This window comes from Vicia villosa, unplaced genomic scaffold, assembly GCF_029867415.1.
Source record: "Vicia villosa cultivar HV-30 ecotype Madison, WI unplaced genomic scaffold, Vvil1.0 ctg.000282F_1_1, whole genome shotgun sequence".
Taxonomy (NCBI): domain Eukaryota; kingdom Viridiplantae; phylum Streptophyta; class Magnoliopsida; order Fabales; family Fabaceae; genus Vicia; species Vicia villosa.
Genome location: NW_026705120.1, coordinates 317,254 through 329,382, shown reverse-complemented (window position 1 = coordinate 329,382; position 12,129 = coordinate 317,254). Strand labels below are relative to the sequence as shown.

Sequence of the window (12,129 nt, the reverse complement as noted above, 5' to 3'; positions counted from 1 at the left end):
TTTCATTAACGCACCTTAAACATCAAAACCAGAACTATCTTTCCCCATCTTTTGGGGTATGATTTCATCAAAAGCGACATGAATAGACTCTTCAACAACACATGTTCTAAGGTTGAACATCATATAAACCTTACTAGATGAGGAATACTTTAAAGGATTTCCTCATCAACTTTAGCACCAAATTTGCCTAATTTGTCTTTACCATTGTTTAAAATGAAACATTTGTATTCAAAAATGAGAAAATAGGAAATATTTAATTTTTTACCTTTATGTAGCTCATATGAGGGCTTTTCTATAGGATTGGTATGATGACCACCATGTTTAAGATGTGACATACAAATTTTAAACGCATCCGCCTAAAAGTATTTAGGCATACTTACTTATCATGGTCCGAGATACTCATTTTACTTATCATGGTCCGAGCTAATTCTCCGCCTAAAAGTATTTAGGCATACTCATTTTACTTATTATGGTCCGAGCTAATTCTTCTAAAACATACTACTTTAGGGAATTTCTTAACCCTTTCTATGGTTTTCTTACGCACCACGTGAAATTCAAAAAATATCTCTGAAAATTGGAAATACATTTTCCGAACACACCAAAAATTGATAAGAAATAAATTTTTCTAGAAATGCATTTTCGAAACACACCCAAAGTTGTATTTCCGGTATGTTGATACACAAAAAGCAGAAAAAGATGAATATCCACAACTTGTAAATCGACTCGTGAAAAAGATGATTATTCAAGTGATTCTGTCATTGGTGATGATAAAACAGTGGGAGTGTTGAGTGAAGAAATCTAGGATGAAACAAAGAATTGTAAATACGTCGATGAGAACTTTCAAATGGATTCAATCAGTTATCATAACATTACTTTGCAAAGGCAATCAAACAATTGGTTAGTTTTATTATATAGAGAAATATAATTTAATTTTAATTTTTTTAATATAATCATTTATCATATTATTAATATTATTTAATAGAGGATCAAAATGCATTTAAGCCTATTTTTGTTAGTGTCTGAAGTTTGCCAAGACTTTGGATTCGAGATCATAATTGTAGAATTTAAGAGCATCTTAAAACAACAGCAACATACTAGTAAATGTTATTACTACGTTTAATTCACGTAGTTCAAAACATTAAATAGTAAAGGTACTAACAAACTGAGTGGTCAACAACAATGAATGGGACATCTCTTGAATCTTGATCACTTTATAGTTGCTCTGGAAATGGATGATGTGCATGGTCCACCAGAAGTCATAAATGGTATACCCTTGAATGTGGCCACGCCACTATCATCAGTGAAAAGATGCTGCATGGGGAAAATAGGATATATGCATGAGCTTTTTCTGAACATCATCATAACTACAAGAAGCAATAATCTTGTGCAAAAGAATATACATACCGGTGTAATCTTCTCCAGTTGTTTCTTTTTCGGGTTTAGTACATCTTCTGGCTTTCCTTCAATCCTGAATGATGAATTACAAGAATATTAGCAACATATTAATAAAAATTAAATGGACCAAAAAAAATTGCTCCAAAGCCCACGAGCTGCAGGTTTCAAGGGTTTGGTCATCAAAGCCTGCGCGAGCTGCAGGTTTTAAGGGGTTTATCCGTAGACTTACCTAACTCTAGCTAACTTAGATGAAATAGTGATATTCACTTTAATGCTTTTATTAGACAATTAAACATGTCATGTGAATAGAAAATATGCATCTGACTGCTTGGTCTAAAAGATTCTAAGAAGCATACCCGGCAAAAGAAACACGCTCCCCAATTTTAGCTCCTTCAGGAGGGAGCAAGGGCTCTACAATGGTGGAACCTTCATTTGAAGCACATAAGACCTGGAAAGAAAAGCCAATTACATAAACAGCCCTTCGGACTAAATGGCCATCATCACAATACAGACGGAAAACAATGAAACATGTCTAACAGGTAACGGCACAGCAAGATAAATTAAATACCAGTCCTTCAGAGGCCACATCCCTTAGTTTTCCAGGTTTGACATTTGTAATAAGTGCAACTAGGCGGTTCTGTGCAATGACATCAAACAGCAGGACAACAAAAGTTAATTACAATTCAAAATGAATAGTCAATCACCACACTTGGTTATGTAACTACATTACCGTTAACTCATCAGGATTGCAATACTTTGCCAAACCACTGACAACCTGCCGCAATTTGGCTTCGCCAACATCTATCTCCTCAACTAGCAAACTGCATTATTTAATTGTATAGATATATCAATTTTCATCTAAACAGATGTCAAACATATCAATGTACTGAAGCATCAACTCGATGGCTGAAAATTTAACATTTTGTTTTAATTATAAGAAGAATCTTTGGGAGGTTTAAGTACCTATCTGCTGATGGATGCTTCCATGCTTTACGAATTAATCCAACTTGAATATTAAGCAAACTGACACTAAGTTCATTCTCTTTCTCAGCTACCTCTTTGCCAGCAGGTTTTGTGGCTTTTGCTTTGGCTTTGGCTTTAGCAGGTTCAGGGTCTCCTGTCGCCTTTCCGTTAACCTTACAAAAATAAATGAATTGAATTGTAAAGCCATGATGAAACAACTGTACTGAGATGCAATTCATAAGGTATAAAGAAGAGGAAAAATCGTAAGTTGTAACACTCCATCTTTTCTAGCAACCAAAAACTATTTATCCACATAGGTAAGGTAACAGCTGCCGGAGAAATCCATACTATGAATGAAAATGTTAATATTTACCAGCATTCTCAGTATTCTATGTGAAGAACCGTCAGCCGGAATTAAAGTAGTATTCAGAATTCAGATCATTTTATTATTCTTAATTTTCTTACTAGTGGCATTATGTTTGTCAAATTTTTAAATTTGAAGGAGACCGTTGGAGCAACATTTGGAGTTCAGTGTGATTAGAATGTCGCAGACTAGTTTGAGAAATCGGCATAGTGTAGTACCCAAGTCATTATAAGCAAGAGAATGTTTTTAATCTTGATCACTGTTATAAGCAAAAGTTCACTACTATTGAATTTTTTAAGGCTAATATTCCTACTATACAATTCATTTCATTAAAAAACATTTAATGTTATTATTCTTAATACACCATCCATTTCAATCAAAAACAATTAAAGCAGGTAGTTGATTGACTTATGCTAATTTAGTAATTTTACTTATGCTATGCATGAAATCTAAAAAAGTAATTGAACTCAACTGAATTTCTGAATCACCGTTGAATATAATTTAGAACATTTCAAGGTAAGCATGCCCATAATAGATCTATAATCTATAATTAATATAATCTTACCATGTTGTGGAATTTAGAGTACCAAGATCAATTTTCAACTTTAAAAAAAATATTTTAGTATTGTGCAACAATTACTAAGCTATAATTTTTCTCCAAAAAAAGGCTTTACAACATTGTCAAAGATCGAACTAGCATACTGTCAGATGTCATTATATAGGTTATCATACAATACAGTAAAATAAAAGCACTTCATTAATAGATTCAAAAACCAGTTCCTGAAAGATTGACTTACCTCGGCTTTGTTTTTATCCTTGCTTATGTCTGTTTCTGGCTTGCTTGCATTCTTTATGCTTTGTTCAGTCTTGTTTGATTTTAAATCAGTTTCCACGGCAGTAACAGATTTAGTCACCTAGAAAAAAGATAATAAGAAAATGAAAAATTCGGTGCCGATTAAACTTGGCAAATCTCCATAATGATGTTTAGAAGTGCATAATAGTACTTCTAAAGACAGAAGTAATGAAGGAATTATTTCTCACCGGAGGCTCAAATTCGGGCTTCTGCAACACTATTTCCTCAAATAAGCCTACAAATTCCTGTTTGTGCTGAATAAAGAATAACAGTAAGAAAGTCAGAACTATGAACAATTAACAAATGGTTTTACTTCTAAGGTGGAAGCAAAACTGAATAAATGTATATGTTAATGTGATAGGAAGGAGGCTGAGTCCATTGATAATGAAGGGGAGGTGTTAGTGGGCGTGAATAATGTTAGGCCCAAAGAATGGAGAGTTTATGTAAGAAAGAAAAAGAAAGAAAACATGAAATAGGTATCACTGCCTAGCTGGCAGTTAGTTAGCATATTCCCTAATAAATAGGATTGTAAGTGAATTTGACGGCAGACTATTATTTTGATCACCCTTAGGGTTTGGCAGTGAATTTGTCACTGAGGAGCTTTGCTCTGGTGTTACCTTTCTATTGAATATTTCAATATTATTAAACATTATATCTCTGCTCTATCAATTGGACAAATTTCCTGGAGTTTTTTGTGACATTAGTGGTCTTCCTCCTACTAGAAATACTAGCCATGCTATTGTATTACTCCAAGGGGCAGGTCCAGTGAGTGTGAGACCATACAGGTATCCTCATCATCATAAAGATGAGATTGAAAGACAAATCCAGAATTTGCTTCAACAGGGTGTGATCCGTAATAGCACAAGTGCTTTCTCTAGTCCTGTCATCTTAGTTAAAAAAAAGGATCACTCTTGGCGCATGTGTGTAGATTATCGAGCATTGAACAAGGTCACTGTGCAAGATAAATATCCCATTCCGGTTGTTGATGAATTACTTGACGAGTTGCATGGTTCTAGCTACTTTTCTAAATTGGATTTAAAATCCGGTTATCACCAAATCCGAATGAAGGAAGAGGATGTTCACAAAACTGCTTTTCGGACTCATGAAGGCCATTATGAGTTCATGGTCATGCCTTTCGGTCTCGTCAATGCCCCTGCAACATTCCAATCTGTCATGAATGAAGTTTTTAAACCGTATCTAAGAAAATTTGTTCTTGTGTTCTTCGACGATATCTTAGTGTATAGTGATAGCTGGAGCACGCATATGAAGCATTTAGAGGTGGTATTACAGCTGCTGCATCAAAATCAGTTTGTGGCTAATAAAAGCAAGTGTGCTTTTGGTCAACAACAGGTGGCATATCTAGGCCATGTCATTTCTAAAGAAGGGGTGACTGTGGATCCTACCAAGGTTACTAGTGTGTTGAATTGGCCTGTACCAACAACTGTGAAAGGAGTGCGTGGGTTTTTGGGGTTGACCGGTTACTATCGAAAATTCATTGCAAATTATGGCAACATTGCGAGACCCTTAACAGAGTTGACTAAAAAGGATGGATTTCATTGGAATGCAAGGGCCAAGGAAGCATTTGAGAAGTTAAAACATGCTGTGACCTCTGCACCTGTTTTGGCTCTACCGAATTTCAACTTGCCCTTCGAAATTGAATGTGATGCCTCAGGAAAAGGGGTTGGTGCGGTGTTAATGCAGTTGAAACACCCTATCGCTTATTTTAGCAAGGCTTTTACTCCCTCTAAATTATCTAAGTCAGCTTATGATAAAGAATTAATGGCACTAGTTTTAGCTATTCAACATTGGAGACATTACCTATTAGGTAGGAAGTTTGTTGTTTATTCAGATCAGAAAAGTCTAAGACATTTGCTCCAGCAACGTATTACTACGGTTAATCAGCAGGAATGGATTGCTAAATTATTAGGCTTCAACTTTGAGGTTTTTTATAAAGTAGGGGTGGAGAATAAGGTTGCCGATGCCTTATCCAGACAACATGAAGATGTCGAAGTAAACAACCTCGTGTCTTATCCGATATGGAAACAAGGAGGGCAGTTGCAACAAGAGGTGCTGAATGATCCAGTGCTCAAACGGATTGTAGAGGCCATTCAATCAGATCCTAATGCTAAGCCAGGTTTTACTCTCAAAGGGGGAATTCTGTTCTACAAAGACAGACTTGTGATTCCAGCACAGTCTCCAATCATTGAGGATTTGCTGAAAGACTTTCATTCCTCCCCAAGTGGGGGACATTCCGGATATCTACGCACCTATAGAAGAATGGCCGGGACCCTGTACTGGCCAGGAATGATGAAACGCGTGCAGGATTTTGTGAAGGCGTGTGACACTTGTCAAAGGCAGAAATATGCAGCAACCACACCTAGTGGCTTGTTACAACCCTTGCCCATTCCAGTGTTAATATGGAGTGAAATATCCATGGATTTTATTACGAACTTACCGAAGAGTAATGGCTTCGAAGCTATTTTGGTGGTAGTTGATCGTCTATCAAAATATAGTCATTTTATTCCTCTTAAACATCCGTTTACGGCCCGTTCGATTGCTGCAATTTTTGTAAAAGAAGTGGTGCGACTCCATGGTATTCCTGAATCAATCCTTAGCGACCGTGATCCCTTGTTTGTTAGTATATTTTGGAAAGAATTGTTTAAGTTGTTGGGTACGGTGCTGAAAATGTCATCAGCTTACCATCCTCAAACAGATGGGCAGACAGAAGTGGTAAATAGATGCCTAGAGGCCTATTTACGTTGCTTTATTTCAGACCAACCCAAGTCTTGGGCACACTGGATACCTTGGGCAGAACTGTGGTACAATACCACTTTTCACGTGTCAACAGGTTTCACACCCTTTGAAGTGGTATACGGTCGGAAACCTCCGGTGTTGGTGCATTATTTGGAGGGTGAGACTCGTGTTGAAGCTGTTGCACAGGAGTTGCGAGACAGGGACGAAGCATTACGTCAGCTGAAGTTCAATTTACAAAATGCTCAAGAACAAATGAAGCATTTTGCTGACAAAAAAAGGAGGGCAGTTCATTTCGATATTGGGGACTGGGTATTTTTGAAGTTGCGTCCTCACCGGCAGCATTCTGTGGTTCGTAGAATCCACCAAAAGCTTTCTCCTCGTTTTTTTGGGCCGTTCCAAATTATTCAGAAGATTGGACAGGTTGCATACAAACTGCAATTACCGGTATCTTCCAAGATTCATCCTATCTTCCATGTCTCTCAGCTGAAGAAAGCAGTCGGTAATTACACTGCTATTCCAGAGTTACCAGCCAGTTTAGAAACAGACAAGAGAGCCATCATTCCGGCTAGGGTACTGTCTTGGAGGGATAGATGGGAGCAGGGTCAACACAAGAGGGAATGGCTCATCCAGTGGGAAGGTATGGATGTTGGTGATGCTACTTGGGAAGAAGAGCTCCTGTTGAAGAGTCAATTTCCAGATCTTAGCCTTGAGGACAAGGCTAGTGTTGAAGGAGGGGGTGATGATAGGAAGGAGGCTGAGTCCATTGATAATGAAGGGGAGGTGTTAGTGGGCGTGAATAATGTTAGGCCCAAAGAATGGAGAGTTTATGTAAGAAAGAAAAAGAAAGAAAACATGAAATAGGTATCACTGCCTAGCTGGCAGTTAGTTAGCATATTCCCTAATAAATAGGATTGTAAGTGAATTTGACGGCAGACTATTATTTTGATCACCCTTAGGGTTTGGCAGTGAATTTGTCACTGAGGAGCTTTGCTCTGGTGTTACCTTTCTATTGAATATTTCAATATTATTAAACATTATATCTCTGCTCTATCATAATGCATATTGAACATTGCTAAACAAGTGTGTACTAACACCAAGGGTATTATATAAACATTTTAGGAAATGAACTTGTTTGGTGATGCACGCACTTATATAATTATTAGGAAATGAACTTGGACTTCATGTTGGAGTCTCAGCTGTTAGAACTGCAAGCTCGAGGTCCTATAAGACTATTAACTTTAGGAAATTCAAACACTTACACATTTACCGTACGAAAAGCATTTCCTTAGTAAAAACACTAAGTGTACTCAAAGGTAGGATTATCTTGCCTCATAAAATCATCGTAATTTCCCGTCCAAAAATGTTTAAATGAACTTAGGTTCACGCGTCCATGTGGAAATAAATCAATAAATAATATTCAAATTTCAAACTACAGAAAAATAAACTTCCACCATTTCCCATCACATCATAAGGTATCGCCCAATTTTCATTATCAATAGTCCGTGGTTTACTTTATGAACTATTTAAAAGAGATTAATAGCATTTGATCTGTGTCATATGTTGTAGGAATGATGAAAATAAAACACAGGCTTGTAAGACAACAGCAACAAACACATTATATAATTCAGTTTCTCAAGAAGCCAAAAATTTGCAATGGACATTGTACTAATCACCAGAAATATCGTGTACAGTGCCACTAAGTGACAATGTAATGCAATCTTTAATAGAAAAAAACAATTATGAGCATATAAGCAGAGCAGTGTTGTCGATTGAGGTTCGCAGAAAATGATGGTTTGTTCAAATTTCACTAAGCTATAGCACAATGGCAGTTTGATCAAATTTCACTGCATTATAGCGCTATAGCCACTAATTTACAACACTGAAGCATACTAAAGCAGAAGCAAACTAGCAATACCTGGATGTAGTCAATCCATCTCAACACATGTGGCAACTTTTCCTTGTTTGTATCTGGAAGGCTGATCTGGCAATAAGCAACCAAAGACAACCTGTTAAAGCTTAAAAGTTTAATCATTGTTTTGTTTAACAAACAAATTAAATGTATTTTGTTTTGTTCTTAAAATTATACCAGCACTTTCTCTTTATTACAAAGGAAATTAAAAATAACATTAATCTATTCTAACACAAATCAAAAGTCTCATCGATGTTGAAAGCAAAACAAAACATAGATTGTCATTAAAAACAAAACAAAACAAAACACCCGTGTCATTACTATTTTAGTTCAAGGGCAATATGAAGTAGTTATCTCTTCTAAAATCACAGTAAGTACGGTGAATATGAAAATTTGCATACCAGGGAAGGATGAACAACTGAAAACACTATAACATCAGCTTCAGAGGGTTTCAATCCATTGCCAAGGAGCACAGACTTTCCAGAAAGTTCATCATTTAATCTCTTGAGATTCTCAAAGGATTCATCAAGAGCCACAGGAAATGACTCTACAAATGCCACCCACTTCAACACCTAAAAATGAAGAATATACCACTCAGAATTATTAACAGATAAAGTGCAAAAACAAATATATTTTACAGAGCATATATTCCGAAATTAGCATTTAATATTAATGTTCAAAACCCATGATCAATGTCTGATGGATCGAGATCATTTAACTGCATGCAGAAGCATACAGTGAATCAAGTGAAAGAAACAATGAAGATAGTTACCTCGTCGGAGTGATGAACCTCGTGCCCAGATGCCGCGGTGACGCTTAAGTAAAGAGACTTAATATCACCGTCTAAACTACCAGCTGGAATAACAGTCTGCAAGCAATGATAGAATCAGGGAATTTACATGAAACATATGTACCACATTTAAGTTGAAAGAACCAATCTAATATTTTACTATCTATCAATACTTCTGGAGTCAAGTTGAAATCGAAAATTGCATAAGGTATGTCAAATGGGGGCATAGCATGCACTTACTGGATTCAATGAAAAGTGCTTGGAGAGAGCCTGAACAAGTGACTTCTTTCTGGAATCGACGGACGCCATGTCTGAGGAGTGGTGAATGAAGATTAGTAATCAGCTTTGAACTTCGAATTCTCTCTCTCAGCAAAATTGTGCCTGCACGCTTTGTAGGGTTTTAGGTTTGAGTTTGTGACTGATTTCTCTTGGGGATTGTCTTGTTCTTGGTTACTGTTTGTTTCAATTGAGAAATGAGAAATGGTTTCGTATCTTCCATTGGATTTCGAGATTGGGCCTTTCCGATATATTTGAAGGCCCGTTAACCAATATTTTGAGAAATTTACTTGTCACTCCCGAATTATACCTGACACCCTCCATTTTTCATTATTTCATAAATGTCTTTGGTGAAATAGGAATAATTTTTTTCGAATGAAATTTTTGGTATAATATTAAAATTTTTGGTATATATGAAATTTTTTGTAAGTTACAATTATTTACAGAAATGTCAAAAAGTGTGGCAAAATTCTGTAAATTTTGAAACTTTTAGTAAAATTTATAGGAAATTTCAAAATTTCTGATAAAAACCGAAATTTTCTGTAAAAATCTCACTTTTAAAAAAAAAATCAATTTGTGTTTGAAATTTCCAATATCGCCCAGGAGATTTCAATTTTTTTGGTAAAAACTTTGAACAAAATTATTTTGGTCTTTTCATACACTTTGGGGGTGACAGGATAGTTTCTCCAATATTTTGGATCGAAATATTTTCAACCAAAAATAAGGGGGTTACTTCTCGAGGATTTAACTTGGCATCCCCATTTTTGTTTAATTCTCATGAACAAATTTGGGAGTAGATATGGCAATTTAGTCCATACTCTATGGATACCCGCAAAAAATACTCACAACAGGTAGGTAAAAACACACAAAATGGAAACGGGTACAGGTCCGGATAATTATCCATTAAAATAAACAAGTATAGGTGCACGCACAGGTATCTTACCACCCACTATGTCTCATATATGCACTACATATTTATATGATGTCATTTATATTATTATATAAAAATGCATGTTTATCAATTTTTAAAAAATAGATCGTTATTAAACTATTACACATTTTAATAAAAGTGTTTATTTATTTTCTAACTCAACAATAACATCCATAAAAGAAATTTAATATTGTTAAAAAACTTAAAATTATATGGTTTATTATAATTAATCGATTTAATTTTACAACAAACGCGGGTAAAGGGATACGAGTATTGAGGAACCCATATGGTACGAGTATGAATATTGGTGCCCACGCGGATATGGGTTTGGGTACAGAGAATTTTTTCAAACCGCGAGTATGGGGACGGGTACTATATAGTACCCTGCCCAAACCCTACCTATTGTCATCCCTATTTGTGGGTGGCAAGAACGACATTTCCAATAAATTTTATAAAGTTTCGGGTAACATACCAAAATTTCGGTATGAATTTTTTTAAAAAAAATATTGTACTACCGGAAATTTTGAAATTTCTGGTAAATTTTGAAAAGTGTTGTAATTTATCAGAAATTTCGAAATTTTTGGTAGTCTAAAAAAAATTGTTGAAAATGAACTGCCGATTTTTTTGAAAACTCCGATAATTTTTTTCGAAAATTTCAAAAAAAATTCGTTATTTCTCTTGAAATTTCCGATAGACGCAAAAATAAATTTCAAAAAATTTGCAAGGGCATAAAAGTAATATCATCCACGTTAAATCCTCTTACTTCTCCCACCCCTACTACGTGGTGGAGAAACACCTAATTTCAAAAACACTTGAGGAAGACACACCCCTATCTTCCTAAAAATTAATTTGAAATTGTATCTTCAAGCAAACCCATTCATTGATTTTGTCTATTTAACAACTCAGTAACAAATACGGAAGTGTATTTTTGAATTTGTCAAGTGAAAAATTGAAAAATTACCACGTTGCATGTATTTTTCAATTCAATTACCATTCCGAAATTGCATTCTCGAAAATGTTAGGCAAAAAATTGAATAAAACACCACATTGCATGTTTGATTCACTCGTGATCAAAAACACCATTTCTTTTTCAAAACCTACTTCTACACTCGATAAAGTTTTCTACTTCAAAACAACATTTGTGTGTTTTTTCACATCAAAACGAACAAAAGAAATTGTAATTTAAGGTAATGCACATGAATTTTCTTCCTCATTACTTACATTAATCTAGTTTACAGTCTTAAAATATGAACATTGCGTCGGGAAATACATTTTCAGATTTGTGATGATTGTCATTTAAATTGTATTTTCGAATTAGTTTAGAGTATAATTTGGCCAGTTTTTGAATATTTTCTATTACAATTGGTCTTAGATATGGTGCACTATGATGTTGTCCTCAAATTTATTGTGTCTACATATGCCAAATTGGTTGATATCAAGTTAGATGTTGACAAACAATTTAGAATTGAACAAGAGTTTTTTTTTCATGATCATATGCTTCAATGGATTCACACAGAGGCTACAAAATTGGGGTTTGACGTTGTAATTAGGATGTTTGATAACGGTTTAGATGGAAGAAATGCATTTGTGACACTAAGATGCAAAAGAAGTAACAAGTACACAAATCATATCCGAAAATTGAAATGGGATGATACCGATTCAAGGTTGGCTAATTCGACCCCAATTATTAACAGCAGATCCATAACCTTGTAACGGCGAAGTTACCTTCATTATAGGTTCTAAAGAAGTCGAAGTGGAATTATGCAAACCTGCCATAAATGACGTTGGCATGTCATAAGGTTGTTCGCGACCATTCAAAGTCAAAGTTAAACCAGGAGGCCCTCGAGGCCTTTGGGAAACATTCCCCATTGGTGAAGGGGCCACTGTTGGACCT

General features: G+C 35.4%; 1 protein-coding gene across 1 annotated transcript; it reads right to left on the bottom strand.

The window, feature by feature from the left end:
- Nucleotides 1-1,025: 1,025 nt before the first annotated feature.
- Nucleotides 1,026-9,493, bottom strand: LOC131626316 (uncharacterized). Its single transcript, XM_058897149.1, has 12 exons — nt 9,269-9,493; nt 9,011-9,106; nt 8,640-8,810; nt 8,245-8,310; nt 3,764-3,829; nt 3,520-3,636; nt 2,359-2,531; nt 2,126-2,216; nt 1,964-2,032; nt 1,752-1,843; nt 1,405-1,468; nt 1,026-1,311 (listed from the first exon to the last, which is right to left on the bottom strand). The coding sequence occupies exons 1-12, from the start codon at nt 9,335-9,337 to the stop codon at nt 1,207-1,209; spliced, it is 1,179 nt and encodes a 392-aa protein (XP_058753132.1). The 5' UTR covers nt 9,338-9,493; the 3' UTR covers nt 1,026-1,206.
- Between the last annotated feature and the right edge of the window lie 2,636 nt (nt 9,494-12,129).